At 55.2% G+C, this 26,785-nt stretch overlaps 1 protein-coding gene across 1 annotated transcript in view; it reads right to left on the reverse strand.

Annotated features, from left to right (window-relative positions):
- DGKD (diacylglycerol kinase delta) overlaps positions 1–26,785 on the reverse strand; it is a 78,457-nt gene that overhangs the window by 11,270 nt on the left and 40,402 nt on the right. The window contains exons 4-26 of the mRNA XM_023724490.1: positions 25,379–25,483; positions 24,954–25,086; positions 23,966–24,072; positions 23,455–23,580; positions 22,768–22,870; positions 21,711–21,873; positions 18,119–18,227; positions 14,885–15,024; positions 13,709–13,793; positions 13,171–13,265; positions 12,972–13,071; positions 12,604–12,877; positions 12,168–12,329; positions 11,255–11,383; positions 10,192–10,288; positions 7,439–7,549; positions 5,203–5,299; positions 4,862–4,969; positions 3,673–3,786; positions 2,598–2,732; positions 1,524–1,675; positions 285–396; positions 119–211 (exon numbers count right to left, since the gene is read on the reverse strand). Coding sequence (XP_023580258.1) covers positions 119–211; positions 285–396; positions 1,524–1,675; positions 2,598–2,732; positions 3,673–3,786; positions 4,862–4,969; positions 5,203–5,299; positions 7,439–7,549; positions 10,192–10,288; positions 11,255–11,383; positions 12,168–12,329; positions 12,604–12,877; positions 12,972–13,071; positions 13,171–13,265; positions 13,709–13,793; positions 14,885–15,024; positions 18,119–18,227; positions 21,711–21,873; positions 22,768–22,870; positions 23,455–23,580; positions 23,966–24,072; positions 24,954–25,086; positions 25,379–25,483 — 2,850 coding nt within the window. The remainder of the gene's footprint in view (positions 1–118; positions 212–284; positions 397–1,523; positions 1,676–2,597; positions 2,733–3,672; positions 3,787–4,861; positions 4,970–5,202; positions 5,300–7,438; positions 7,550–10,191; positions 10,289–11,254; positions 11,384–12,167; positions 12,330–12,603; positions 12,878–12,971; positions 13,072–13,170; positions 13,266–13,708; positions 13,794–14,884; positions 15,025–18,118; positions 18,228–21,710; positions 21,874–22,767; positions 22,871–23,454; positions 23,581–23,965; positions 24,073–24,953; positions 25,087–25,378; positions 25,484–26,785) is intronic.

Raw genomic sequence — 26,785 nt, forward strand, 5'->3', positions numbered from 1 at the left:
CCCACCACACAGTGGGACCAGGCAGCCTCCGAGGCCCCTCCCATATGGCACTCTAGAACCCCAGAGCTGGGACTCCGGGCCAAACGTGAGCCGGCAGAGCCCACAGCAGCTGTCTTACCAGGGCCACCTTCCCAGCCAGCAGAAGCTCCGTCTCGCTGCGCAGGGCCTTGATGTTATTCACCATCTCCAGGACGAAGGTGCAGTTTACCCCCTACGAGGACAAAACACACGCATGGAGCAGCCCGGGACGCAGACACCAAGGAGAGGGGCTGGAGGCCAGCTACCTCTGTGGCCCAGGGTTTGCCGTAGACGCGGTCCATGGCCTTGGAGCTGGCGTTGACAGCGTGGGCAAGCTCCTGCTCCATGTCCTGGTAGGACTGTGCGATCTCCCGGATGCTGGGGAGAAAGGGCGACAAGATACTCGTCAGACAACGTGACCTCGTGCAGACATGGGCCCAGGGAGCAGGGCGGAGACCGCGGCCAGGCGCCAGTGCAGGATGGCCTTCGGATCACTTCCTGACCTGCAGCCAACAGAGGAGATCTTCAACAGGAAACCAATGTTTTCTAGAAAGTCTACCAGACTATGCAAATGAGATATGCAAAATAGATGCACACACCTGTGGCACAGCGAGCCGTCAGGAGCCCGGCCACAGGCGACTGCAGGGACCCCACAGTTAGTGCACCCAAGGGAGGGGCCGAGGGTCTCACAATACATCCACGAGGCCCTGGACAAGCCCTGCCCTCCCAGAGCAGCTGGGGAGGAAGACCCTCCAGTGACGAAGCGATCCTGGTTGAACAAGGATTTCTAAACCATTTGTAAACCACTTGGCACGGTGGTTAAGAGATCGGCTGTTAACCAAAAGGTCGGTGGTTCAAACCCACCAGCCGCTCTGCAGGAGAAAAGACCTGGCAATCTGCTCCTATAAGATTACGGCCTTGGAAACCCTATGGCGCAGTTCTCCTCTGTCCTACAGGGTCGCTATCAGTCAGAATCGACTTGATGGCAATGGGTTTTGTCTTTTCCGTTTATGCAAAAGTGAGGTAATACTAATAGGAAAAGACAGTCATCAGTGTATCTGAGCTATCTGATAACTGTAATCACTGGCTTTCTTTAGTGTTCTAGCATTTGGCTACTAACCGAAAGGATGGAGGTTCAAGTCCACCCACAGGCAACTCAGAAGAAAGGTCTGGCGCTCTACTTCCAAAAAACTGGCCATTGAAAACCCTGTGGAGCACAGTTCTGCTCTGCCACACATGGGGCCGCCAAGAGTTGGAATCGGCTCTAAGGTAACTGCTTCTTTAAACACACACACGAGTGGAGTGCAGGCCTGCTCTGGGAGAGAGAGAGGCCAAGCGAAGGAGGCTCGAGTGGGACACTCCTCCCAGGAATCAGGTCAGATGTCTAAACGCCCAGGGGACTCGGACATCTGGAAGAGGGTTCCTGGGAGCAGAGCAAGGCCCCGGCAGGAAGGACACCAGAAGCAGCCCTCCAGCCTGGGCCCCTGGGCAGGGTGCGGGCCCACCTGTGGATGAGGGCCCCCGCCGCCTGACCAAACTGGCTCATCTGGGTGGATTCCTCCTCGGACAGGACCTCAGGGTGCAGCGATAAAGAGGGGGGCCGCGGCAGCTCACACTTCTGCTTGTCCTCCCAGGACTTCAGGGTGCTCTCAAAGGCCTGGGGCGGGCAGAACTCAGGGTTACACTCTCATCCCCCACCTCCAGAGAGGGCAAGAGCGCATCTAATGCCAACAAACGGAGCGGAGGACTAACAAGGACTAGGAAGGGGAGGTACCTCCACTGTTTTTACAGTGTGTGTGTTGGCAGGCAGGGAGGGGTGGTCTTAATATCTGTGACTAAAGGAAAATCCTAGAACAAAGCATTAAAGTTAATTCTGGCTCTTCTTTTAAGAAGTGCAGAAGAGCGTATCGTAACGAGAGCCTCACTTTTCCCCACTGAGATTCGGCAATGTCGTACAAGACCAGGCCCTGCTTCACAACATCGAGGGGCACGCCCAGGCCGAGCGGGTGTCTGAATCCCCCCAGAGCTGAAGGAAGGTGCACGCACCGCCCTCGGGAAACCACAGCAATGGGAAAGGCCTGGCGCCAGGCAGCCTGGGCTGGACCCCGCTCAACCCTTACTCGTGTGTGGCCTCGAGCAGGTGACCCGGCCCCACTCATCCTCGTTGCCCTCACCTTAAAATGTGGAGCCTGTGATCTCGACCGTGCAGGGCTGCTGAGCAGTATATGAGCTGAAACGCCCAGCAGAGCACCCACTGCAGATGGTGCCCCCTCTCCCCGTATTTAGGCACAGTGGTCCCGAGGGCGAGCAGCTTTTCTGAGCAGCAGTTAACGGCCACTTTTCCACCCAGCGGAGTAACCGCAGGACAGTTCAGTTCCAAAAAGAGCTCCGCAGGGTTATGAAAAAAGAAACACCACAGAGCCCTGCTCCAGGGGAAGGTGACAAGATATCTGCTATTCTGCACTCAACTCCGCACCCTTTAATACAAGGAACGTACGTTCATGGCGGAAACTGCAGAGCAAAGGCGGAAGTGGCTGAGGAAGGAAGGAGGCCTGGCCGGCAGGTGCTCGGCCCCTTACCCTGTCCCTGGTGAGCGTCTGTGCCCGGTTCTTGTGGACGATACGGATGTAGCCCGGGGGCTGGATCCAGGCCTCGCCATCCACCTGCACAGGGACACCCTCGTCACCCAAGACGGAGATCTTCACGGTTCGGCACTGTGGAAGCACACTGCCCGTTACTCAGGAAACGCCAGGAAGCACTGTCCCGACACACGCAGCACTCACGGTCTGGCCTTCTTACCCCACACTCCCGCCTCTTCCCAAGGACCCACAATGCCCCGTGCACGCCAGGGCCCCCCGCTGGGACGGCACAGTGCCATCAGGGCGTTACTGCAGGGCCCCAACTGTACAGGCCCCAAGTGGTCGGTTCTAGCCCCGAGCCCCGCCTCCCCCCAGCACTGAAAAGCACCCGTAAGGTCCCTGCCAGTGAACCTGGCCTTTAGATCTGAGTGTCACAGACCAGGCCTGGGAACTGGGACCACGGAGGGCCACTGGGCCCTGCTGCCGCACCACATCCACAGAGAGCATTCCACCCACGGGCTCGCCGTCACCACTCCTCTGCCCAGCCAGACACACTGCTGCCAAGCTAAGACCGTGAGAGGCAGGCAGCCTACAGCTGGAGACGGACAAACTGCAGAGACAGGTCTGTCCCGGCCTGGGGCCAGGTCAGCGGGGCTTTGTACACAAGAAGAGAGAGAGGACTGGGGAAGGGCCGTGATCCACACAGAGGACGGGGGCGGGACAGAGCCGGGATCCACAGGGAGGGTAGGGGCGGGACAGGGCTGGGACTCAAATGGGGAGGTCAGGGCAGGGAGGGCGCCGGATGGATAGAAGCTGGTTCCAGTGTGGAAAGTGATTCTATTTGTCAGAGGAGGTCTGTTCAACACGTCACCCTTGGCATGTGAGGAAGGGCTGTGGGGACCGTGTCGCGTTTAAGGAGAAGGAACAGATACAGGAAGAACATTGGCAATGTTGAGGCCATTCTTGGCCAGGCCCTGCCTCTCCAAATGCATGGGAGGCTGCACAGTGTCTGCCCTGGGAGAGGACATGGACAGACTGCCTCCAAGGTCCCTCCTGATTCCCAAGATGCCGTTACCTGGGCGATTCGGTGATGCTGCAGCTTTATCACCCGTGACACTGCCATCTGCATACTGCCAAACACGGCCACCACCTCCAGGATCTTGTCATCGAACGATGGGGCAGCAAAGGTCTGCAAGGCAGGTGCCAGGGATGACCACTGCCCAGCACGGCCCGAGGCGCTGTGCACCGCTCCCTCTCCCCCAGCTTCCTTCTATTTCAATATTTTCTTTAGAAAAGACAGGCCTGCTACAAGATGGCAGTGCTTCCTGACTTACAGAGAGCCACAAGGCAAACACACCACTGAAGTGGCTCGTATCACAGACCCTGCCGCCAGATGCCTGGGCCACCCCAGCTCTGCCACTTACTAGGCTTGTGAGCTTAGACAAGTCACTTACTTTCTCCCTCCCTCGGTTTCCTCATCTCTAAAATGGGGCAATACAGGCACACTCACCAAGGGGTTGTCATGAGGGACGGATGCCTGGAGAGCTTAGAGCAGTGGCACGCACATACCAAGCGCTCACTGCTCATCAGCTATTATGCACACAGCACGGCGTTCCCTGGATAAAACCTGATGATGCCTCCCACAGTTGCCAGCATGTATTTCAAACATCTATCCGGTGGACAAAGCCCTACGTGATCTGGGCCCCATGATGACTCCGCCCCTGCAGTCATGGGAGCTTCCGTCCTCCGTGCGCTGCACCCTGATTCGCCTCTAAGCCCTCACCTATGCTGTTCCCCCACCTGGAACAGCCTCCCCTTCCCCCCGTCCTACTCAGTGCTCAGGTCCCAGTGTGGACATCGCTCCTCCATAAGCCTTCCTGAGCCCTCAGTCTGGGTGGGCACTGCTCCCACAGGGCCTGAAGCTCGCACCTCACCGATCATATCCGCTCTTCTCGCTGCCCCCCTTCTAGACAAAGAGCCCCCTGACGAGAGGGCCCCTTCTATCGTGTCCTCCACTGCACCCCGACTGCCCGTACGAAGTGTCTGAGCCGCACATGGGTCCGGCGGGCCACACAGAGCCGCATCAAGAGCCTGGCGGGCCGCGCCGAGAGCCGCACATGGGTCTGGCAGGCTGGTGCTGAGGGCTGGGATGCTCCTGTGGTTGGGCCAGGGAGCTGCGGCCCCAGGAAAGGAGCGCCTTGCTTCTCTCATTACTCTCCCTCCCCGCGCCTGGGCCCAACCCACCCAGTCACACCTATACTTACGTCATCTTCCTTGGTGCCCCCCCAGAAATTGGTCCCTCCGGCATAGCTGGGAATATTGAGGACAGCAATTCCCTGTAGACTGGGGAGTGGAATTGGGCGCCCGTCACACTGAGAGGGAGAGAGAAACCACCTCATCACTGGGTCTTCCTGCAGCAGCAGACAGGGCAGTGCAGCTTAGGGGGTGAGAGGGCCACTGCCCAGCCGGGCACCCAACCACCCAAGGGAGCCACAGAGCCGAAGGGTCCACAGTCAGATAGGGAAACGGCTGCAGGAGGAGCCCTGACGGAGGGTAAGCTGGTGGGGGAGGCCGCCGGCAGTGCAGGGGCGCTCTGCCTGCTCACCTCCAGCAAGACCTTCTGCTCCAGGTTCTTGTAGGTTCTGTGCAGCAGCTCTTTGGTCCCCAGAACTCCGTACCACATCATGTTTTTGGTTCGACTCCTAGAAACGAAAAGCAAAGAACGGACGTGGTTCTTGGCTGTCTGTACAATAACTGTACTTGTTACTGCAGTCTGGAATGGCATCTGATCACAAGTCGATGTGATTCAGCAATTCTCACAGCAACACCACCTTAAAATGAAGGACAGACTCTTGCTTACACAGATGAGCACAAAAGAAACCAAACCCACTGCTGATAAGTCGATTCTGACTCATGGCGACCCTGCAGGACAGAGTAGAACTGCCCCATAGGGTTTCCGAGATTGGAATCTTTACAGAAGCAGACTGCCACATCTTTCTCCCACGGAGCAGCTGGTGGGTTAGAACTGCTGACCTTTTGGTTAACAGCCAAGTGCTTAACCACTGCACCACCTGGGCTCCTCATACCGAGAGGTATATTTGCCAACATGAGCTTTTGCTAAAAAGTAAAATTTTAATAAGGAAATAACTATACTCTGAAAGGCAAGAAAAAACATTACAGAACCCCAAAAAGAATTTTATCAACAGTGAATGTGTTGGTGGCTATAAAACTATGCTTACCACAGAAAATCTGAGAAAGAGAGAACACAGCGGAGAGAAGTTTCCATGCTCCCACCACCCGTGTGTCCCACACACACATTCCCTCCACCATTTTCAGTATCTGAGTTACACCTGGGACAATCTGCTTAGCTTCCTGCCCCACTCTGTCCACATGGCATCACTCCCTGCGTTCCTGCACGTTCCGCAGGCATGGTTTTCCTCAGCCAGGCATTTCTGTGCCCTGATTTATCAAATTAATCCCATGACTGGCCTCAGGCTGTCCCCATTCTGAGCTCTTACAAGCCCTGCAGGGATGAGACCTCTGTGCACCCCTTCACCCACCTGTCCAATCACTTTAGGACAGATTCCAGAATAGGAATTTGTACGTACACCTTCCCTAAGAGCTTCACACACTCAGAAAGGTTACAGCAGGGTCCAGAGGTTCTCCAAATGGCCTACACCTGCCCCCTTCATCCCCTACTTATTGTACTCTGTAAGTTATATGCATTTTAATGCCTTTCCCAATTATTTTTGGACTAGCATAACCCTCTGTGCTTTGTAACAGAGACCTCCCTGGGACCTCGGAGCCATTTGCTTCACTGAAGAGCCGCAGAGTTCAAAGGTTTTTTGAGTTCTTATGCTCGATTTTCAGTTTTTCTAAAAATTTCCAACTACACAGAACTTTAGCAATCTCTGAGCTAACTTCGGAGGTGCTAAGCGGCTCCCCCTGGGCCACTCCTCAGGGCTTCCCTCGGGGCGCCATGCAGGGGCGGAGGCCAGACCCCAAATGGAGACACACAGGCAGGAACGCGCCCCATCACCAGCAGGGGGCGCCTCCACTCCTATGCAGATGTCCACTTGGCCAACTCTGACTCCTCTCTAGTCCTCCTAAAAATGCCAAAGCTGAACAGGCCCCTTCCCCATGATGTCCTGTGGGTGGAGTTGAGAGACAGGGAGTCCCCACTCCTCGCATTTCCAGAGGGAAGGGAATCTCTACTTCAGCTCGGAAGGGAGGAACCCTCTCCATTTCTCTCCATCCTCTTCCCAGGCCAGGGGGAGCCAGCACGCAGTACTTTAGGGGAGGAACTGGCCATTCTCAGCAAAACCCCCTCAGTGCTGGTCTCCCCACAGAGGGTGGGCTGGTCTCCCCACAGAGGGTGGGCTCCAGTCTGCCGGAGACACCAGCTGCCCAGCTCTGCCTGTGACCAGGGAGGACGGGTCTGTGTAGGTGACGAACACAGAGACTTCCTGGAAGCTCCCAGGGCTGGTCCAGTAACAGTTCAGAAAGTATGACTACAGTATCATCATAGATGGGTGACCGTCGTTAAAGAGACCCAGCACACTCCAATGACAACAGGGCTGGCTGTCTGATGTTGAAGCTGTCACCACCTGGCCCACCACATGGTGGGAACCCCTTCTAAGCAGGCTTCTTGGACCGTGGCCTGCTCCCCCCATCCCTGTGAAAGACCCCGGCTTTCTGACCACGGGCATTCCCGGCTCGGCCTGTCCTTGGCCTCAGCATTCTGCAGTCTCTAACCCGCCAACGCCAGAGATGACCTTCCTCTCTGAGGGGAGAGGCAAGGACGACGTGATGGGCCTGTGTCTGCACGGTCAGTGCCCCACCTGCATTTCTCCGGGTGCTCGTCACGCTTGTTGTTGAAATCCAGGGAGATCTTCGCGTCCAGACCAATGCCGAAGTAGTTGTTCATGACACACTTCTCCGTGTAATACTCTCTGCAAAGGCAGGGTTACATCCGTCACAGCCTTGCCGGGCGGCCTCGCTCCAGCCTCCAACCCCTAAGCACTTCTTTCTTACAGCAAACTTGGTTTTGTTTTTTTTTCTTCTGGTGAGGAGGGGATAACCGTTTACTGAGATATCACTCCCATACCATACGATCCACCCGCTGAAAGGGGACAAGTCAGTGGTTTCTAGTGTATTCAGAGAGTCATGCAACCATCGCCACAATCTTACAACATTTTCATCACCCCAGAAAGAAACCCCACACTCTCAGCCATCACCACCCACGTCCCACTTCCTCTAGCCCCTGGCAATCATTAATCCTATCTCTGTGGATGTGCCTATTCTGGCCCTTTCATATAAATGGAATCATAGAATATGTGGCCTCTTGTATTTGCCTCTGTCACTCAGCGTAATGGTTTTAGGGTTCATCCGTGTTGTACCATGTACCAGTACTTCGTTTTTTGTAACAGGTGAACTGTATGAACGCAACTGTAATTCCACTGTATGGATTTACCACACTTTGTCCATACACCAGTTGAAGAACATCTGGGTTGTTTCCATTTCTGAACTATTACAACACTGTTACGAACATTCATGTCTAAGTTTTAGTGTGGACACGTTTTCAATTCTCTTGGGTATATACCCAGGAGTGGAACTGCTGGGTCATATGGTAACTCTGTTTAACCTTTTCAGGAACAGCCAGACTGTCTTCCACAATTTTACATTCCCACCAGCAGGGTCAAACTGCTATCTTTATGCCATGTAAACTCACACACGCTTGATCTCTGCACCTCAAAACCCTCCTCAAGCATCCCAAGACCCAGTCAAAACAGCCTCCAAATTAAAAAACAAAAGCAACTTGAAGAATCCATCCCAGCCTCTATGCAGCAAAACTTCCCTTTCCGCATGCCCACCACCCAGAAGACTCATCTCATCCCTTCAGTTGGGGCCTTTTCACCATCCCCCCAGCAGACAGGACCCCCCCTCTGCTTCTCATGCAGTCCTCCACAGCTCGGCCAGCTGCTGCAAAAGCCCTGCCCTGCTTTCACCCTGCAGGATCCAAACCCCACTCTGCCACAGCTGAGCCTTGTCCAGAGCCACAGGGGTCACACCTGGGCTCCGTGATCCCGGTTCTCCCTCCAGGACAGGTGATGAAGGGAGAGTCCCTGTCCCTCCGACGAGGGGATGCAGCAATGGCCACAGCCAGGCAGGTGGACCTGGCGGGGAGGAACAGCCAGGGAGGGTGGCAGAGTCGGGCCGGGATCAAGGGTGCTGTGGTGGGCCAGCAGGCCAGCACCTAATAGCAGGTGTCCACACTAAGGGGACTCTGGCACACGGCACGGCGAGGGCTGCCCTCCTGTGCATGCTCAGCTCCACGCTCCCAACACCCACAGAGTTCCTGCAAACCACACTTCCTGCATGGCCCCACCATGCTGGACACACATGCTTGGTGACTTTTAGCCAATTACCATGAGCCCGTGGGTCCCCTGGAACTTGCAGTCAGCCAGGAGAAAGAAAAATCTAGAAGACTAGCTTTTCAAAACACCAGCTGTCTCTGCAAAGGTCTCTAGGTATACAGGGGCAGACTCCATTACACTGCTGTCTGAATGTCCTCCTGCCCTGGACACTGGGCGGGGGAGGAGAGGTCATGTCCCCAAACGGCTGCGCCCAACAGCATGACAGGCGGCAGCAGCATCCAAACTCTGTCCTTAACAGTCACATGCAGGGCAGTAGTCTCCCTGGGAAGGCCACGCGGACGACCACTCCACCCAAGGGAAGGCCACGCGGACGACCGCTCCACCCGGGGGAAGGCCACGCGGATGACCGCTCCACCCGGGCAAAGGCCACGCGGATGACCGCTCCACCCGGGGGAAGGCCACGCGGATGACCGCTCCACCCGGATGACCGCTCCACCCAGGGGAAGGCCACCTGGACGACCGCTCCACCCAGGGGAAGGCCACGCGGACGACCGCTCCACCAGGACGACCGCTCCACCCAGGAACCCATGGCCCTCGTCACTGATGACAGGGAGCAGCAGATGAGGGTGCCGTCTGAGGAAAGGGAGAAAAGGCTGTCTAAAAGAGGCAGCAACCTGGACTACTGGACAGTGACAGTTTGGAGGTGACGATGAAGTACAGAGTTCGTTTCCAACGGGAGTTTCTGAACCTCCAGAAAACCTCAGAATGTTAGGTCTCCTCAGAGGAAATGTGGGAATGAGCCACAAGAGCCTGCGGCCCCTTTATCTTCCTCCAGCAACCTTGGTAACTGACGGGCTAGCGGTTCCAATCCACCCACAGAAGCCTTGGAAACAAGGCCTGGTGATCTGCTTCCAAAAGGTCACAGCCTTGAAAACCCTATGGAACAGTTCTATTCTGATACACACGGGGTCACCCAGGAGGTGGAGTCAACTCGAACGCAACTGGTTTGGGTCTGGTTAGCAAACCAGCGGTAGGTGGTTTTCAACCATATTCCTGAAGCTGAGACATCACAATTTCAAGGTTTCCTCTGCAGCCAGCAGCAAGTGGGAAGGGACCACCTACTAACTCTGCACTCATTTCTCTAGCTAACTCTGAAAGCCGTTTTCTCTGCTCCACACTCTTCACTGTAGGTCCAGTGGGTTTCCCCTCATACTCACAGGTTCTCTGGCTCGGCGTTGAAGGGGTCAGCATTAATTAGCAAGCGACTGATGACAGAACCCCCAGGCAAGGACCCGGACATCCCAGCCCGAACATCTGGAAGGGAGACAAAAGGGGAGACGCACCAGTGGGACCCACAGAATTAAGAGAAACTGGTGTCTTCAAGGCAAATTCACGTTCAAATTCTGAAGGTCAGCAGTCTCAGGTCAAGCATCACCATCATCAACCTACATTCACTGAAGCAAGCTGATCCTATTGGGCAGCAGAAAGTGACACCTGTTTGACCCATAAACACGGGTCACGTACATGGATGGTTCCCATGGAATTTAAGAGTCTGGCCGTACACTCCACAGGACTAACTTCCTGAGATAATTCAACATTAAAACACTCCAGGTGTAAACTCCAGGTAAAACACTCACACTACCTGCACCAATTTAGAAATGTTTACATCTTAAAGCAGAGACAGAGCCCTGCATTGAACAGTCTGCCAATCCACTCCTTCCAGCAATGTTGGTCACTGATCAGGTCACCAAACCCTCCTCACTAGCCTCACGTCCCATGGGCTCCAGGAATCCCTTCCTATTCTGCTGAGACTCCGTCTAGAGATGGCCAGACCGTGCACAGGAGAAAGGCGCAGTGTGGCTGCACTGCCCGGCCTAGACCTCAGCCACCCACGTGAGGCTGTGTGCTCCCTCAGCCAGAGGCCTGTGCTTAGGGGAGCTTCACGGCCATGTGAACCCCAGATACCACTCCTCCCTTCAAGGGACACGGTATTGTCGACCATGTCCTCCTGGGCTCTCCCAGGCAGCCATGTGAGTTCTACCTGCTCTTTGTAAATAAGGGCGTTTACAGAGTGACATGAAATTTTAGTGTGTCTCTCTTCCCAATGGACCTGTAACTCTTCAGGCAGTGGCCCTGCCTTGACCTTTCGGCCTGGAGGTGCTGGGTGAACAGCAGGGCCTTGCAGGCCTGCGGCTCTCACTACAATGGCTCACGCCTCTGTGGCTGTGGGGACAGCACTGTCACCTGTGGCCCACGTGGCCAGGAGAAGCAGGCTCTTACGTGGGTATAGGATCTTGGTGTTCAGTGCCGGCAGGGTGTCCCGGCTTCCCGCCTGGGGAGGGAGAGACGCTGAGCTGCCCACGGACAAGCTCCCTTTGCTTATCAGCTTCTCGCACGGCGATTTGGACACTAGGAAACAGAACAGAACAGCGTGAGGCCGCCCAAAACAGTACTGCTGCAGCCCTGGGAGGCAGGGGGCCGGGGAAATGAGCAGAAGGGCCGAGGTGGGGCAGTGACTACAAACCACTCGCCCACTGTGGCAAAGGGCCCAAGTGCAGGCAAAGGCCCGGTGTGAGGAAGGGGAGTTTGGGTTTGATCTGGAGGCTGACATGGAGCCCTGAGGGTCCTGGGCCAAGGCAGGTCAGACCACGTGAGGAGGTCGCTGCCTTCAGCATAGAGGATGGGGGGCATTAATCCCGGTCAATGTAGATGGGAGGCCTGGGCCCCAACTATGGCAGAACTGGGGAGGGTCAATGGGGGACCCAACCAGGAGCCCATCACTGGGCCCATTGCAGACAGGGTACCACTCCTCCCTTTCAAGGGACACGGTTATCGTCGACAATGTCTTCCTGGACTCTCCCAGGCAGTCACGTGGGTTCTATCTGCTCTTTGTAAATAGGGGCAGCCCTGGGGTACACGGGAGGGGGCTCTGAGGAAAGCACCTGGGGGGACACAGGCACACTCCGTAGCCAGGTCCCCCACTGACACACTTCACAGCCACATTTACCCACTCAGACGTGGACACGTGCCCACGTGGGTGAGCCTGGAAGACAGGCCGTGGTTGTGAATTTCTACACTGCCAAGTGCCCCACTCTGAGAACGCAGCCTAGGACTTCCGAGGGGGCCTTCCAGGTCTCAGGAAGCAGAAATGCCAAGCTGCCGTCACCAGGGCCAGATGGGGGCCTGCCAGTACCTTTGCGGTGGCTCCTGCCTTTGGAGACCCCACAGTTCTCGCTGGGAGGCGGCGGCCGGCCCACCCTGTCGTCTGGCTTCAGGTCCTTCTTTTCCTCTGACTCAGAGAGACTCGAGACGAAGCCTTCCTGCTCCTGGGTCTGGGCATTCTGCTCGTCGACGGCTGTGCAGGGAGAGAAGACGTGTGGCTGAGTGCAAGGACGCCAGGACCGCGGGGACCGGCTGGACCTCACAGCCCGGTTTCCTTGTAACCTCCTCTCTGCTCAGGGCTGAGCTCCCACGCCCCCGCCCCATCCTCCCGTCACAGCTGACTATCTGCGGGGGCCTGGCAGTGGCCTGCGTGATGGACAGCATCTGGTCTACCTCCACGGCCAGGGAAAGCCAGGCGTGCCCAGCGCTTTCCTGAGGAGGCCACCTGGCCACTAAGAGGTGGTCACCTTTCTCCGTGTGCTCTATGATCTGGCGGATGGCTTTCTTCAGGCTGTTGGCCCTGAGCATGAGCTGCTCCCGAGGCCGGAAGATCTGCGGTCGGGCGGGGCAGGCCGAGCCCACTGCGCGCTCCCCCGAGGAGCTACAGACACTGCCGGCCCCGTCTCCGTCTTCCACCTCCTCGGCGATGGTGGGTGGCGGGTTCGGGAGAGAGGATGAAGCCTGGGACTCGTCGTCCAAGGTCTTGAGGAGAGAGTCCAGCTTCTCCTTCAGGACAGAGCACTGGGGGGAGCACGGGGACAAACTGGAGTGGAGGGCGTGTCCTCACCCAACACCCACCCGCCTCCACCCCCACGGGAGGCTCCCCGGAGCGGACCTTCTTGGCCATGACCTCTGACTCCTCCGAGCTCTCGGTCGCTTTCTCGTAGGCCTTCCCCACACGAGCCACGAAGTCCTTCACCGTCTCACAGAGCACCCTAAAAGGAGACACACAAAAGGACACTTCTAGAGAGTTCTAGCTGGGAGCCAGGGCACGGCTCCCCGGCTGAGCCCCCTCCCCGTGCCCATGGCCTCACTTAGCTGAGGAGATCACCACCGAGTGCTGGTCGGACGTCAGGATTTTAGAGAGATGGGCTGCGACCGAGTCTTCATAGACGAGGATTTGCTGCACCTGAATCCCCCCAAAACCCCCACAGTGGGTCTCAGTGACTGAACACCCGGGGACGCCGAGTCAAGGGGATTCCATACCCACTTCCCTCGCTGGGCGGGCCCAGAAGGGGAGTTTTCTAACACATGCCGTCTCACACGGCCGAGGTCTCTCCCTCCGTCAAACGCTAACCTGGACTTGCCAGGGCTGCGTAAGACTTGAAAATCTCCAAAAATCTACTGGCACTGGATAAAATGTGGGAAGGAGGGGTCCCACCACAAAAGAGTTTGTTAAGGAAAACTCACAAACGTGTGTTTCTGTAGGCTGAGACGTTAACACACGCTTTCTCGACAGTAATTCTGTGCTAAGCGTGGGCTAGGGACTATACCACTTCATCTCGCTGAGTCGTCCAGTCCCCCACCCGGCGGGCAGGAAACAGGGCCACCCTGCACAGAAGCAGAACCTACCTCAGAGTCCTCGCTGAAGTCCTCGGTGACGGTGGACGAAGAGGCCTGCCGCGGGAGCTTGGTCTCGTACGCCATGATGCTCCACCTGCACACACACAGTCTGCTCGGGCCGGGTCCCCAGGGCCTCGAGCAGGGCAGCCGAGGATGTGCGGATCCTCGAGAGTGGGCTCGTACCTGCTCCCTCCCAGGCCTGGGGACTCGCACTCAGAACGACTTCTAACTTCATCTTTCAGCCCTTTACGAAGGTCCGTGTGCCATAGAAATGGCCACCTCGGCTCCTTAGCTGAGAACCAGGAGAGCAGACAGCTCTGGGAAGAGCTGAGATCTATCCCATGAACGGCTGCCCTGGAGGTCAGCTGCTGCTCCTGGAGAAGTCGATTTACCTTTCTCCCAAGAGCTACACGGTACTCCGTGAGCAGCTGTGTGAACATCCCACAGGGAGCTAAGGGCACACGTGTCTTCCTCAAATAGGCGGCCTGGACGGTGGGGGCAGCCAGGTGCTTCCCCAGCCACCCCTGCTATCAGACCAGAACCACAGAGTCCTTGGGAGAGCACAAGGCAGCTCATCAATGCCCATTTACCCTGGGCACACCTCGGAAGAAAGGCCTGGCAATCTACTTCCAAAAACTAAGTCACTGAAAATCCTGCGCAGCACAGTTCTACTCTGACACACATGGGGTCGCCATGAGTTGGAATCGACTTGGTGGCAACAGGTTTTATGTACGTGGTCGGGGGGATGTCGGACACCTAGCTCAGAAATAAAAGCATTTCACTCGAGGATGATGCCAAAGAATTTTAAGCACACAGAGGACAATTATCCAAGACATGAACTCTCCCGGAAACAGGATATGGGGACATGGAACTCTGGGCTCTGCGGGAAGGGCTGGGTCCTGGGCTGAGACAGCAATGGTTCCAGAGTCGCCTTCCCTAATAGCTCCGATGGAGTCAGGGCTAGCCTCCCGGGAAGACCTGGCCAGCCTAGGACATGGCTCTCAACACGTCGGAAGGATGGACCCTTTTCACACTCTGATTCAAAACTACAGACTGTCATAGAAAAGGGACATATGCTCGGCTCAGATTCTTAGCAGCAGTTTCAGGGGGCTCCCGGTTTTCAAAGACCCCAGGTTAAGGATACCTGGTCAAGGTGACCACTTCTCAGAATACGTGCCCACTCACCTGTCCAGCATCTTGGTGCTGGCCCGCTCCAGCTTCTCCAGGATCTGGGGGAGCTGCGTGTCATCGTCACAGGCCGAGCCCCAGCCCAGCACGCGTGCCAGGTCATTCCCGGTCCCCAGGGGCAGCACGCCCAGCTGACACTAACCAAAACAGCAGGGAGGACATGAGCATCCAACACCTAGAGACAAGAGTCCCCGCCCACACCACCGCCCTCTCACCTACCCAAACCCACTGCCGTCAAGTCAATTCCAACTCACAGCACCCTACAGGACAGGGGAGAACTGTGCCATAGGGTTTTCAAGGCTGTAAGATTTACAAAAATAAGACTGCTACATCTTTCTCCCAAGGAGCAGCTGATGGGTTCAAACCACTGACCTATCGGTCAGCACCGAGTGCTTAACCCCTGCACCATGCACCACCAGGGCTCCTCCCTCTCACCTACGGCAGTGGCTAAATGATGGATATGAGAGCGCAAACCTGAAACCGTGGGGCTCTTACATTCCAGAGGAGCCCCAGTACATAAACAGGGCCGATGCTGGTCTGATTCTCCCCCCTCTCCACAGGCCTGGATCTCATCTGTTTCACATCCTGAACTGATCCCTCACGAGCTCTCTGAATTCCTTTCCTCTCCACTGTCACTACTATAACACAATCCTGTCCCATATGCTCGAATGTCTGAGTCCCTGAAGAACCCTTCTCTGCCCCCCCCCAGCTGTTGCCCCCGTCACTGCAGTCACTACAGCCACATGCGTCTTCCAGAAGCGGCACTGGTATCACTCCACTCCTCTAGGAACACTTTCAGTGGCTTCTCAGACCCACCAACAACAGGTGTCAGGGCCACCCACAGCCTGGACGCCAAACTCGAGCACACACCAGGCTCCGGGCCACATCCGCCCACCTGCCATCCCAAGACCTCCTTGCACACCGCCCAGTCTCCCCTCCATCTGGACTCCCCACCCAGAGCCATCGTGCCTGCTCAACCAGCTCATGACCGACCCTTCTACCACACAGTGTGACATCCATCAGGGCAGGGCCCCGGTCTGATGGGTGCACAGAGGGTGGGAGATGCCAGCAAAGGCTTCCTGGAGCCTTAAGGTGGAGGGGTGGCAGCATGAGGGCCAGGTGTTCTGGGTGGGGCAGCACACAGGTGCCGTGGGGTGGGGCGTGAAGTGTGACATGGAGGGCAGGGGAGGGTGAGAGGATTAGGGTGAGGGAAAAGGACGCTAGAGATCAGAGGCGAAGTAGCGACCAAGCGCAGGACTCTGGTGGACTGCGCTGTGATGTCTGGACTTCAGCCTAAGCGCCAAGGAAGCCACCAGAAGAGTCAGGGATGCACAAGCCGCTGTCCTTCAGGAAGGTGTTGGGCTGAGGTGTGGGGATGGATGGAGCTAGGCAGTGAGGACTTGGGCTTGGCGGCACGGGAGAGCCTGGACTGGGGCGTGGCAGCAGCCATAGACACAGGGGCAGAGCTGAGTGCCAGTGACTGGCCAGAGATGGGCAGGGAAGAAGGGGGAAGGAGGGCTCAGCTGGATGTATACTTCAGATCCCAGGGAAGGACTGTGGGGTGGGGAGGGGCCGAGGGAGGCTCAGGCTTGGGGGTGCTGAGTCTGAGGCACTACAGGGCATCAAGAGAGACGTATTTGGTTTGGGGCTCAGCTATAAATTAGGGCACCTCGAGAAAGAGACGACAGCAAACCCCGGAGTCATGGAGATATCTCGCGGGAAGAGCGTGACAAACAAGGAGAGGCCCAGCAAGGCTCTGAGGACAGCGGCATTTAGAGGGTGGCTGCAGGGGAGACGGAGAAGCTGAGAAACACAGGAGGGTTGTGGGGTCCCGGGGAGACAGGGAATGGCCAGAGCACCCATTGCCACAGAAAACCCAAAGGCAGATGTTTCCTGAGCCCATGGACAGGTGAAATGGAACGAGATGGGTGGTTTCACAGTCTTCCTAACCAGCGAGAGTGAACTTGTACGTAGCACGCGACACCGTAAAACTTAACGCTGATCTAAGTGTACCGCTCGGACCTCACCACCGGGGGCAGCCTTTCTCCTTCCTGAGCAGCTGGCCTGGCTGCAGCCAGGCAGTGCAACCTGACGTGGGCTCAGAGACGATCCAGTCTCCAGAATCATTACTACCCAGGAGTTAAATACTGACAACGAAAACGTCCACCCCACCTACAAAGACCACTGACGTGGGTGGGGCAGGCAGGGAAAGATAAGCCACTGAAAAACAAGTTCAAGTCAGATCAAAGATTCATGTAAAACAAGACCATAAACACAGTATCAGAAAATATGGATCAATATTTTCACAGTCCTAGGAAACCCTTGTGGTGCAGTGGTTAAGAGCTCGGCTGCTAACCAAAAGGTCAGCAGATCGAATCCACAAGGCACTCCTTGGAAACCCTGTGGGGCAGTTCTACTCTGTCCTATAGGGTCGCTACGAGTCGGAATCGACTCGACAGCCACAGGCATTTTTTTTTTGCGTGTATGGCAGATCTTTCAAAGCACGAGAAAAAAGACAAAACCCATCAAGAAAGTAACGAGAAACAAGGATGTTGAAAGACAAATGATAAGCTAAGAAAAAAGTATCTGCACTATGACAGGATTTAACATCTCTAAAATAAAAACGGAGCCCTGGTGGTAGAGTAGCTAACAGCCTGGCTGCTAACCAAAAGGCTGGCAGTTCGAATCTACCAGCAGCTCCTCGGAAACCCTATGGGGCAGTTCTACTCTGTCCTATAGGGTCGCTATGAGTTGGAATTGACTAAATGGCAATGGGTTTAATATAAAAATAATTATTAGAGATCAATTAAAAAAAAGTAGGTGAATACCTCAATCAAGGAACTGGGCAAAAAACATGAACGTGTGGTTCATTTAATAATTCAGTAAATTTTTACTTAAGGAGATGCTCGATTTCACCAGTAATCAAAGAAATAAAAACAAAAATAAGATATGCTAGTTTTTAGCTGGGCAAACGCTGAAAAGGTAAACAAGCCGGGCAGGGCACAGAAAAGGACGGTTTTGGTGGCTCAGCGGCGGAATTCTCGCCTTCCGTGCGGAAGACCCGGTTCGAGTCCCGGCCAGTGCACCTCACGCATAGCCCCCTTGTGCCAGACCAGCCCCTCCAAAACACCAGGACAACAAGGAGCATCGACCTAACACCAGGCCACTGCTCTTGAACTTTGCCACCCGCTTCCCTGGGCTCGGGTTCCGCCCACCTGTCTGCTCAGGTACCTGTTTATGAAGGTTCAGGCTGTCTATTTCAGAGAGGACCCAGCCAACACTGCCATCCCCTCCACAGACCAGAATCCGGAACGTGTCAAACTTCTGGAATAACCGTAAGCTGCAGAGAAAAGAGAAAGTCAAGGAAATGCTGTGCGCTCAGAGGACAGATGACCGGCTTGCTTTACCCTGGACTGCACTCCTCACGCCTGGCCGTCCACCCTCCCCACCTGTGACTAGGCCGCACAGGGGCCAAAGCCCTGCTCTCCCCCGGGGCACCTCAGGGACTGCTTCATAAAGGTGGGAGAACGTGTGGCTGACAGCTGGACTGGGGCCTGGCTGTCCCCTCCAACCAAGGCCATGGCTGCACAGGCACGAGACAACTCAGTCTGAATGACTGGACTTCAGCAGAGGCCACAACTGGGCGGCGCCTGCCAACATCATCCTGCCTGGCTCAGACCCCAAAGCCAGTCATCCCCGCCCCTGCCCACACGGGCCACCCCACACTAGGCTTCTCTGCATGCTGCCCCCCTCAGCCCAGCTCACACCCTCACCAGGGGCCTGTGGGACTGCTGGGCACCTGGAAGCAAACCACCGGCAGCCAATGGCCCCAAGGGCCCACGTCCAGGCTTCTGCCCAGCACCAACCCCGCATCTCTCTGGCCAAGGAGCCCAGGGCTGATGCCAGCCTCACTCAGCCTGTCCTCTGCAGTGTGTACCCGCTGGTCACTGGCTCTGAGCAGCTGTCTGGTCCTCCCAGGCAATGCAACCCACCCCTCTCACCTGAAACTCCCTTTCCTAAGTATCCCCCTAGCACCGAAGCAGCAGCCCAACCTCCTCTGGGCTCCCCTCCACTCCCCTGGGCCACCCGGAGTCCAGGTGCCACCACCACTGCACTGCCACTGCTCACACAGCCCCTGGGAGGCCCCCGCTACCTCTGTCCCCTCTGGATGACCTGGGCTACCGGCAAGACCCTCCTACAACCAGCTGTCCCAGGGCCCTGGCTTCAGGGACACCCCAGTAGCTCTCAGGGAGGTGCAGCTTCCTGGCCCAGGGGCCTCCCTGCAGCCAGCCAGCAACCAGCCTGCCTCTCTGCCTCTTCCCTCCACCACCACCCTGGGCCTGGCTCAGTCACCACATGTCCTCTCTCACCCCAAAGTCTTTATATATCCCACAGCCTATGCCGGGGCTCCCCACCTCCTTTCGGCCATTACAATACAAGCTCTTCTCAAACGCTGACTCAGCCGAGACCTGAGACCCTAGTTCACAGATACCCCCTCCTCTGCGTCTACCCAGTGACAGCTGACACCCGTCTCGTAATCCCTGAGGGGTCCATTTGTTCACTGTCCTCCTCGCAGGGGGACGCCATCTGACTTGACTTACTCCCTGGACCTCTAAAGCACGGAGCCCAGCCCTGGGTAGGCACTCAGAGCGAATGGCTTGGCACTAAACTCAGGGCATCAGCGGAGGTGAGGTTCTAAAGCAAGGAGGCCGCGCCTGGCTCCCAGGCCAGGAGAGACATGTCCACATGTTCCTACAAAAACCCTGAAATCCACAAGGCCGCCTGCTCCGTGCCAAGGCCGGGAACTGGGAAAATGAAGCACTATTTCTAAGACTTGTGTGGACAGCGTGAGGCCAGGCTGCTGCCCAGAAACAAGGATTTACAAATAAACGGGGGCACGCCTCTGTGGGGCTTCCTAAGTCATCTCGCTCACATGGAATGCCTGTGGAGCCTGCAATGCCAGCCAACGTTAATATTTCATCAGTCTCAATTCTACCGTGCAGTTCACCTGCCCAGTGCCATTTCAAAGCGTTCGTCCACCACGCCTGGTGCCAGCTTTAATAACAATCCTGTAACCTGTACCCAGAGCCCTGGTGGCGCAGTGGTTAAGAGCTCGGTTGCTAACCAAAAAGGTCAGCAGTTCGAACCCACCAGCTACTCCCTGGGAACACTATGGGGCAGTTCTACTCTGTCCTATAGGGTGGCTGTGAGTTGGAATTGACTGGATGGCAACGGATTTGGTTTGGTTTTTAACCTGCACCCCTGCACGTCTGCATCACTGCATGCTCATGCTCAGCAGTGTCTTGCACCCTCCCAAAATGAAAACTCTCCCTTTGGGCCTCACTGGATAAAAGCTTTCTATTCAATACTAAGGAGCGCTGGTGGTGTGATGGTTAAGGTGCTAACCGGAAGGTCAGTGGTTCAAACCCACCAGCTGCTCCATGGGAGAAAGATGTGGCAGTCTGCTTCCATGAAGATTACAGCCTTGAAAACCCTACGGGGCAGTTCTACTCTGCCATATAGGGTCGCTATGAGTCAGAATTGATCCAACAGCACCCAACAACAACAACTCAATACTAAGCAGCTGTTAAAAAGAATGAGGCAGACCTATAAATGTTGGCATGAAAATACACCCACAACATTGTGTGCTGACCCAGGTAAAAGGTATCCTGCAGAACAGCAGGTAAAAGTAGAAACACATTTGATTAAAATGTGTGTGCAACTAGACTAAACCAAAGCTAAGAAGTTTCCTGAATACAATCAAACACTTCGAGGGACAGACAGAGTAGCAGGGGTGGGGGTTTGGGGACCATGCTTTCAGGGGACATCTAGGTCAACTGGCATAACAAAGTTTATTAAGAAAATGTTCTACATCCTACTTTGGTGAGTGGCATCTGGGGTCTTAAAAGCTAGCAAGCAGCCATCTAAGATGCATCAATTGGTCCCAACCACATGGAGTAAAGGAGAATGAAGAACACCAAAGATACAAGGAAAGTATTAGCCCAAGAGACAGAAAGGGCCACATAAACCAGAGACTTCATCAGCCTGAGACCAGAAGAACTAGATGGTGCCCGGTTACCACCGATGACTGCCCTGACAGAGAACACAATACAGAGTCCCTGATGGAGCAGGAGAAAGGTGGGGTGCAGAACTCAAACTCTAGTAAAAACACCAGACTTAAAAGTTCAATGAGACTGGAGGAACCCCAGAAAGCATGGCCTCTGGACTCTCCATCAACCCAGAACTAAAACAATTCCTGAGGCCAACTCTTCAGACAAAGATTGAACTGGACTGTAGGACATAAAATGATACTCATGAAGAGTGTCCTTCTCAGCTCAAGTTGATACATGAGACTAAATGGGCAGCTTCTGTCCGGAAGAGAGATGAGAAGGCAGAGAGGGTCAGGAGCTGGTTGAATGGATATGGGAAATCCGGGGTGAAAAGGAGGAGTGTTTGCCGTCACAGTATAGGGAGAGCATTTAGGGTCTCAGACCAATGTATGTATAAATTTTTGTATGAGAAACTAACTTGAAATGTAAACTTTCACTTAAACTACAACAATAAAAAAATGTGTGTGTGCAGACGGCTAAAATGAGCTTTTAAAAAGTCAGAAGGACAAGCCCCTCTATTAACTGTGAAGAGTAGGTACCTCTGTGGACTGGATTCTGGGCCGGGGGTGGAGGAATGATTCAATATACCAGTTCCTATTAAAAATTTTCTGTATCTTTCCATTTTGTCTGTTTCTTTGTTTAATTATGATTAGGCAGGCACCACCTTCAACTTCTTAAAGACTCCAAGGAGGATATGTTTTTAAGCGTCCTACCCAAGGTGTGGGCCTCCGTTCATGAGGTCGAAGACCTGGGCAGGGTTCAGCAGCTGCTTGAATCTTCTCAGGAACTTCACGCCCTGGTTGTCGCCGCTTTTTGAGTTGACGAAGACCAGCAAGGGGCTTGTGCAAGAAGGAGGACACGTGGCCTTCCAGAACCCTAGAAGTGAGAATGGAAAAAGACCAAAACAACGTGAGAGCCGCGGAAGACGCCAAGGGCACTGTTGTGCATGTACAAAAAGTGGACACCTCCAGGGTGTATGTAACTTACACCCACACGCCCAGTAAATGAGTGAGAGGCTAATAAACGCGTTCCCACAGCACCACTCCCCACACAAAAGGAAGTGAGTTCCCATCCAGTTTGACTTCACAGAAGGAGGCCCTGGCTAATGCAAAGGTTAACACACTTGGCTGCTAAACCAAAGGTTGAAGGTTCAAATTACCCAAAGGTGACCTGGAGGGAAGTCCTGGCCATCTATTTCTGAAAAATCAGCCACTGGAAACCCTACAGAGCACAGTTCCGCCCTGACGTATGTGGGGCCGCCATGAGTGGGAGCTGATTCGACGGCAGCTGGTTTCTGACCCTCAGAAAGCCCTCCCCTCACTGCTGCCCTTCCCGGTCATTCTCAGTCTGGTGGAGTCGCTTTCCTGAGAAGCACCCCATGGTTTCCCACCTTCCTACCAACACTTGTCAGTACTAGCCATCACGTCTCCATCACGGCCACGTTAGAGCAGGGCTAACAGTGCGCTCGCGTCTGCTCCAACTGCTCACATCAAAGAGAGACAAGCGTCTCAGAACCCACTGCTACTCAACAGCCACCTCAGTCTATCACCCGCCAGTAAAACATGGGCCTCAAGTCTAAGGTGTACGTAGGGGCAAACACCAAGGCGCCCCACAACACCTCTGTATGTGACGCATCACCACCAATGGCTGTGCCTGACTTCTTGCTGACTGCACCTCAGAACCCCAATCTAATCCGTTCTAGGGCTGCGCAGGAGAAGATGCTGGAGAAAAGGCCTGAGAAAACAAAGAAGCGAGGGCGTGGGCTCCTACCGTCCGAGTCGATGCTGTTGAGCGCCGTGGGGGGGATGACTGACACTTTGCACAGGCCCAGCGGACACTTGGTCAGCAGCGCATCCTTGCACGCGGTGTGCACCTGAAACAAGGGTCGACATCACAGGAGCTGCGGCAGCCTCCCACGCAACGTCCTCTTGAGCCCGCCAGCCGTGAGCCGGCACGCGCCGGGGGCTTCTGGAAGCGTGCTCACAACCTGCCCCAACCCAGGCACCCAGCGCCCTGGCCACGCACGTGAGGAAACTGCGTGGCGAGTAAGACAGGAAGAAGCAAGCCCGGGCAGGAGGTGCTCCTGGCCCCAGACCCATGCCTTTAACCAGAGAGAACTGGGGTTTCCACCCAGGGAAAGGGAAAATGCTTCCTAAATGCAAAACTCCAAGTGAGTTCCTCAGCTACCAGCCTTCCGGATCCTGCATTCCTCATTATCAGAGTACTTTCCTCGCTAACAAACAGCCTTCTGGTCAACAGTATTCTTCTGTCCGTGCAGCCTCCTCACTGGTAACACAGGAGCCGCGGCAGGACCTGCCCGGCAGCGCTGACCTGAGGACTGTGACAGGCGCCGAGCGCCCCGAGTGCTGGCTGCCAGCGCCAGCACCTGCAGGACTCTGAGCAGCCGTCCCCAGGCAGGGCAGTGGGCCCGCCGTGTCCGCCGCGCGGCGCACTCACCATGGCCTTGCACCAGAGGCAGCGCCAGTCCTGCAGACGCAGCACACTGCCGCAGGTCTTGTCACACACAGTGCACTTGGCGCTCACAGGGAGGTTCCCTTCCAGCCACTGGTGCGGCATGGCGATCTGCAGACCAAGAGCAGGCATGGAGGCGCTCCCGGGAATCCAGACCCGAGGGCCCGCAGCACTCGACACACAGGGACAGGGCGTCCTCGGGCAGGACTGCTCTTCCCGGTCTCAACCCGGATGTTCTCGGCACAGGTGCTCTCCCTGATGCCGGGGCGGGCAGAGGTCGGGCAGGGTCTGCAGAGAGGGCCCAGGCCACGGCCCCGCCCACGGGCACAGCACTGCTCACAGGGCCCCCCACCCCCCGTGCTGCCTGCTGAGGCCTGCACAAATGAGCACCTGCCAGGAAGGTGCCAGCTCACATGGCAGGAGAGTGTGGGGGGACTGTGAGAGGGGAACAGGGATGTGTAAACCCGCCGAGCCCCACGGGCTCCCCTCGCCTTACCCCGTCTTCATCCTCAATGATGTCCTTCCCAATGGAGGCCAGCGTGGTCCACTTGCAGTTATTGGTCGCGCGCACAGCACAGCGTTTGTGGGCCTTAAATTTGCACACTACGAGAGAAGGTGCGTGTTAACCTGCAGGCTCCGTCCTGAACAGGTGTGCCAAAGGAGGCGGCATTATGGGAACTGTCCTAGTCTCCCAGGACAGGTGGGAAGTGAGCAAATCGTATCCCCATGTTATAAACTCAGCTACTGTGATGTGCTCAGAGATGGTGACAGCGGAACCAGACGTGGCCGCAGGGAGACTGGAAATCAAGTTCTAGCTTTGCAGCTCAGACGTCACTATGGCAACTACATGACTGTGCCGTTGTACCACAAAAGCAACAACAGACCACACTTTACTGACACTAAAATTTGAATTGTGTGTAGTTTTCACACATCATGAAATATCACTCTTCTTTTGACTTTTTCAACCATTTGAAAATTTAATGGCCATGCTTAAGCTCACGGGCTATTCAAAGGCAGGAGGCAGGCAGGATTTGGCCCGTGGCCCCAGTTTGCCAATCCCAGCTCTCGTTCACTGCTCCAGCCACTGGACTGGATGCCCTTGCCAAGTATGGTGATCTTGACCTCTAGGTCAATCCATACAACCACAACCCAATTCACCCAGATAGCGGAGGCAGGGTGTAATTACACTGGGGCTGACGGTATTTTGAAAATCTCTTTTCCGTCTACATTCTCTGTTTCCTCTTTGTTTCCCCTTACTACCACTCCCCTTCCTTTTACTTTCTTCAATTACTATAAAAAGTAATCTATCAGGGACTCCTAGCTAAGCAAAATAAACAAGAACAGAGTCACGACAGTCGTTTACTCTTGACCGACGGCCTAGGTCATGACGGACTTCTCTACAGGGCGTGTGTTTGGATTTCCCGGACTTTATCAAGTGCACCTCAGGCCACCTTCCCCAGCGGTGTGCCGACCCGTCTCCTCACCCTCGCAGGACAGCCCGTGGGAGGTGACCCCGGACAGTGCCTCGCGGCACACGTTGCAGTACGTCGGCCTCGCGTGGGAGCAGGCGTACCAGTTGTGCGTCCCTGAGAAGTGGTCCATGCTGTACTGGGTGGGCTGCAGGACAGACAGGTGGTGAGGATCAGCTGAGCCTCGGAAGCCCTGCAATGTGGTGACCTGGACAGGATTAGATAAAGCTCCCAAGAGAGGAGCGGGGAGGTTCCTAAAGGACAGGGCCATATTCTGACAGGTCAGACAACAGGCTGAACAACAAGCCTTGGTTTACAAGGAACGTGCTGGGATGGTGAGGTCCAGAGCCGCGTGCCCCGGTGGGAGATACAGACTATCCGGGGAAGGCCAACAGAGGCCACGGCAGGCATTTGTAGAAGGGAGGTTTTTCTCTTCTAACCTCAAAATGTTCCCTGTTCTGCACAGTCTTCAGTGCCGCGATCCAATCTTCCATTTCTTTTCTGTTATCAGCACACAAGATGAGCTTCCGACATGGAGTGATGACCTAGAGAAACACAGGACAGACGCCAACAACTGTCATCATTAAAGAAACCACCTCCGAGACACAGTGTATGAGAAAGGACTATGTGTTTCAGTCAGAGATTCACATTTGAGGAACGGAACCTAAAAATGGCCATCTCAACAATCTGGTTTGAACAGCCTCAAACAAGAAAGACGATCCAATTTAGTTTATATATTCATCAACCAAAATAGACATTTACCAAATTTTAAAAAAAAAACCAAACTCATTACCATCAAGTTGATTCCAACTCACAGCGACCCTATAAGACAGAGTAGAACTGCTCCATAGGATTTCCAAGGAGCAGCTAGTGAATTCAAACTGCTGATCTTTTGGTTAGCAGCTGAACTCTTAACCACTGTGCCACTAGGGCTCCAATTACCAACTACTTACTACTAATTAGTCACTGTAGAAAAGCCTGTGTACAAGCCCTCTGTACATGTGTTGTGTGCCATCAAGTCGATTCCTACTCATAGTGACACAACAGGACAGAGTAGAACTGCCCCACAGTGTTTCCTAGGCTGTAATCTTTACAGGGTACACTGCCACATCTTTCTCCCTCAGAGCAGCTGGTGGATTTGAACTACCGACCTTTCGGACAGCAGCTGGGTGCTTAACCACTGTGCCACTGACTCAATTTAGGAAGACCCTGTTTAAGTTATTAGATGATCGTGATGATCATGTTTCTGGCTCAGAACATTTATAAACAGTTTTTAGAGGTTCTCTCTACAGTGATCTCCCTAAAACTACCTACAAAGTTTAACCCAAGGGGCAGTGAGTAGAACTGGGCCACAAGTCAGAAACACAGGGCTGGGCTGGGCTGAGGGTAGAAAGAGGTAAAGTGAGGAGAGGGCAAGGGGAGACACTGAAGAAGACAGAGGCTGGGGACTGAGTGCCTCCCCGAGTTGGAAAGCTGGAGGCGGGACGCTCTCATCTTGCTTGGCGCACCATGTGTACGGCCGTATCACTGCACTCAGGATACCTGCCCGCTCATCTTGCTTGGCGCACCACACGTATGCCTGTATCACTGCACTCAGGATACTCGCCCGCTCTCCTTGCTTGGCACACCATGTGTACGCCCGTATCACTGCACTCAGGATACTCGCCCACTCATCTTGCTTGGCGCACCACACGTATGCCTGCATCACCGCACTCAGGATACTCGCCCACTCATCTTGCTTGGCGCACCATGTGTACGCCCATATCACTGCACTCAGGATACTCGCCCACTCTTCTTGCTTGGCACACCACGTGTACGCCCGTATCACTGCACTCAGGATACTCGCC

This window comes from Trichechus manatus, unplaced genomic scaffold, assembly GCF_000243295.1.
Source record: "Trichechus manatus latirostris isolate Lorelei unplaced genomic scaffold, TriManLat1.0 scaffold00249, whole genome shotgun sequence".
Taxonomy (NCBI): Eukaryota; Metazoa; Chordata; class Mammalia; order Sirenia; family Trichechidae; genus Trichechus; species Trichechus manatus.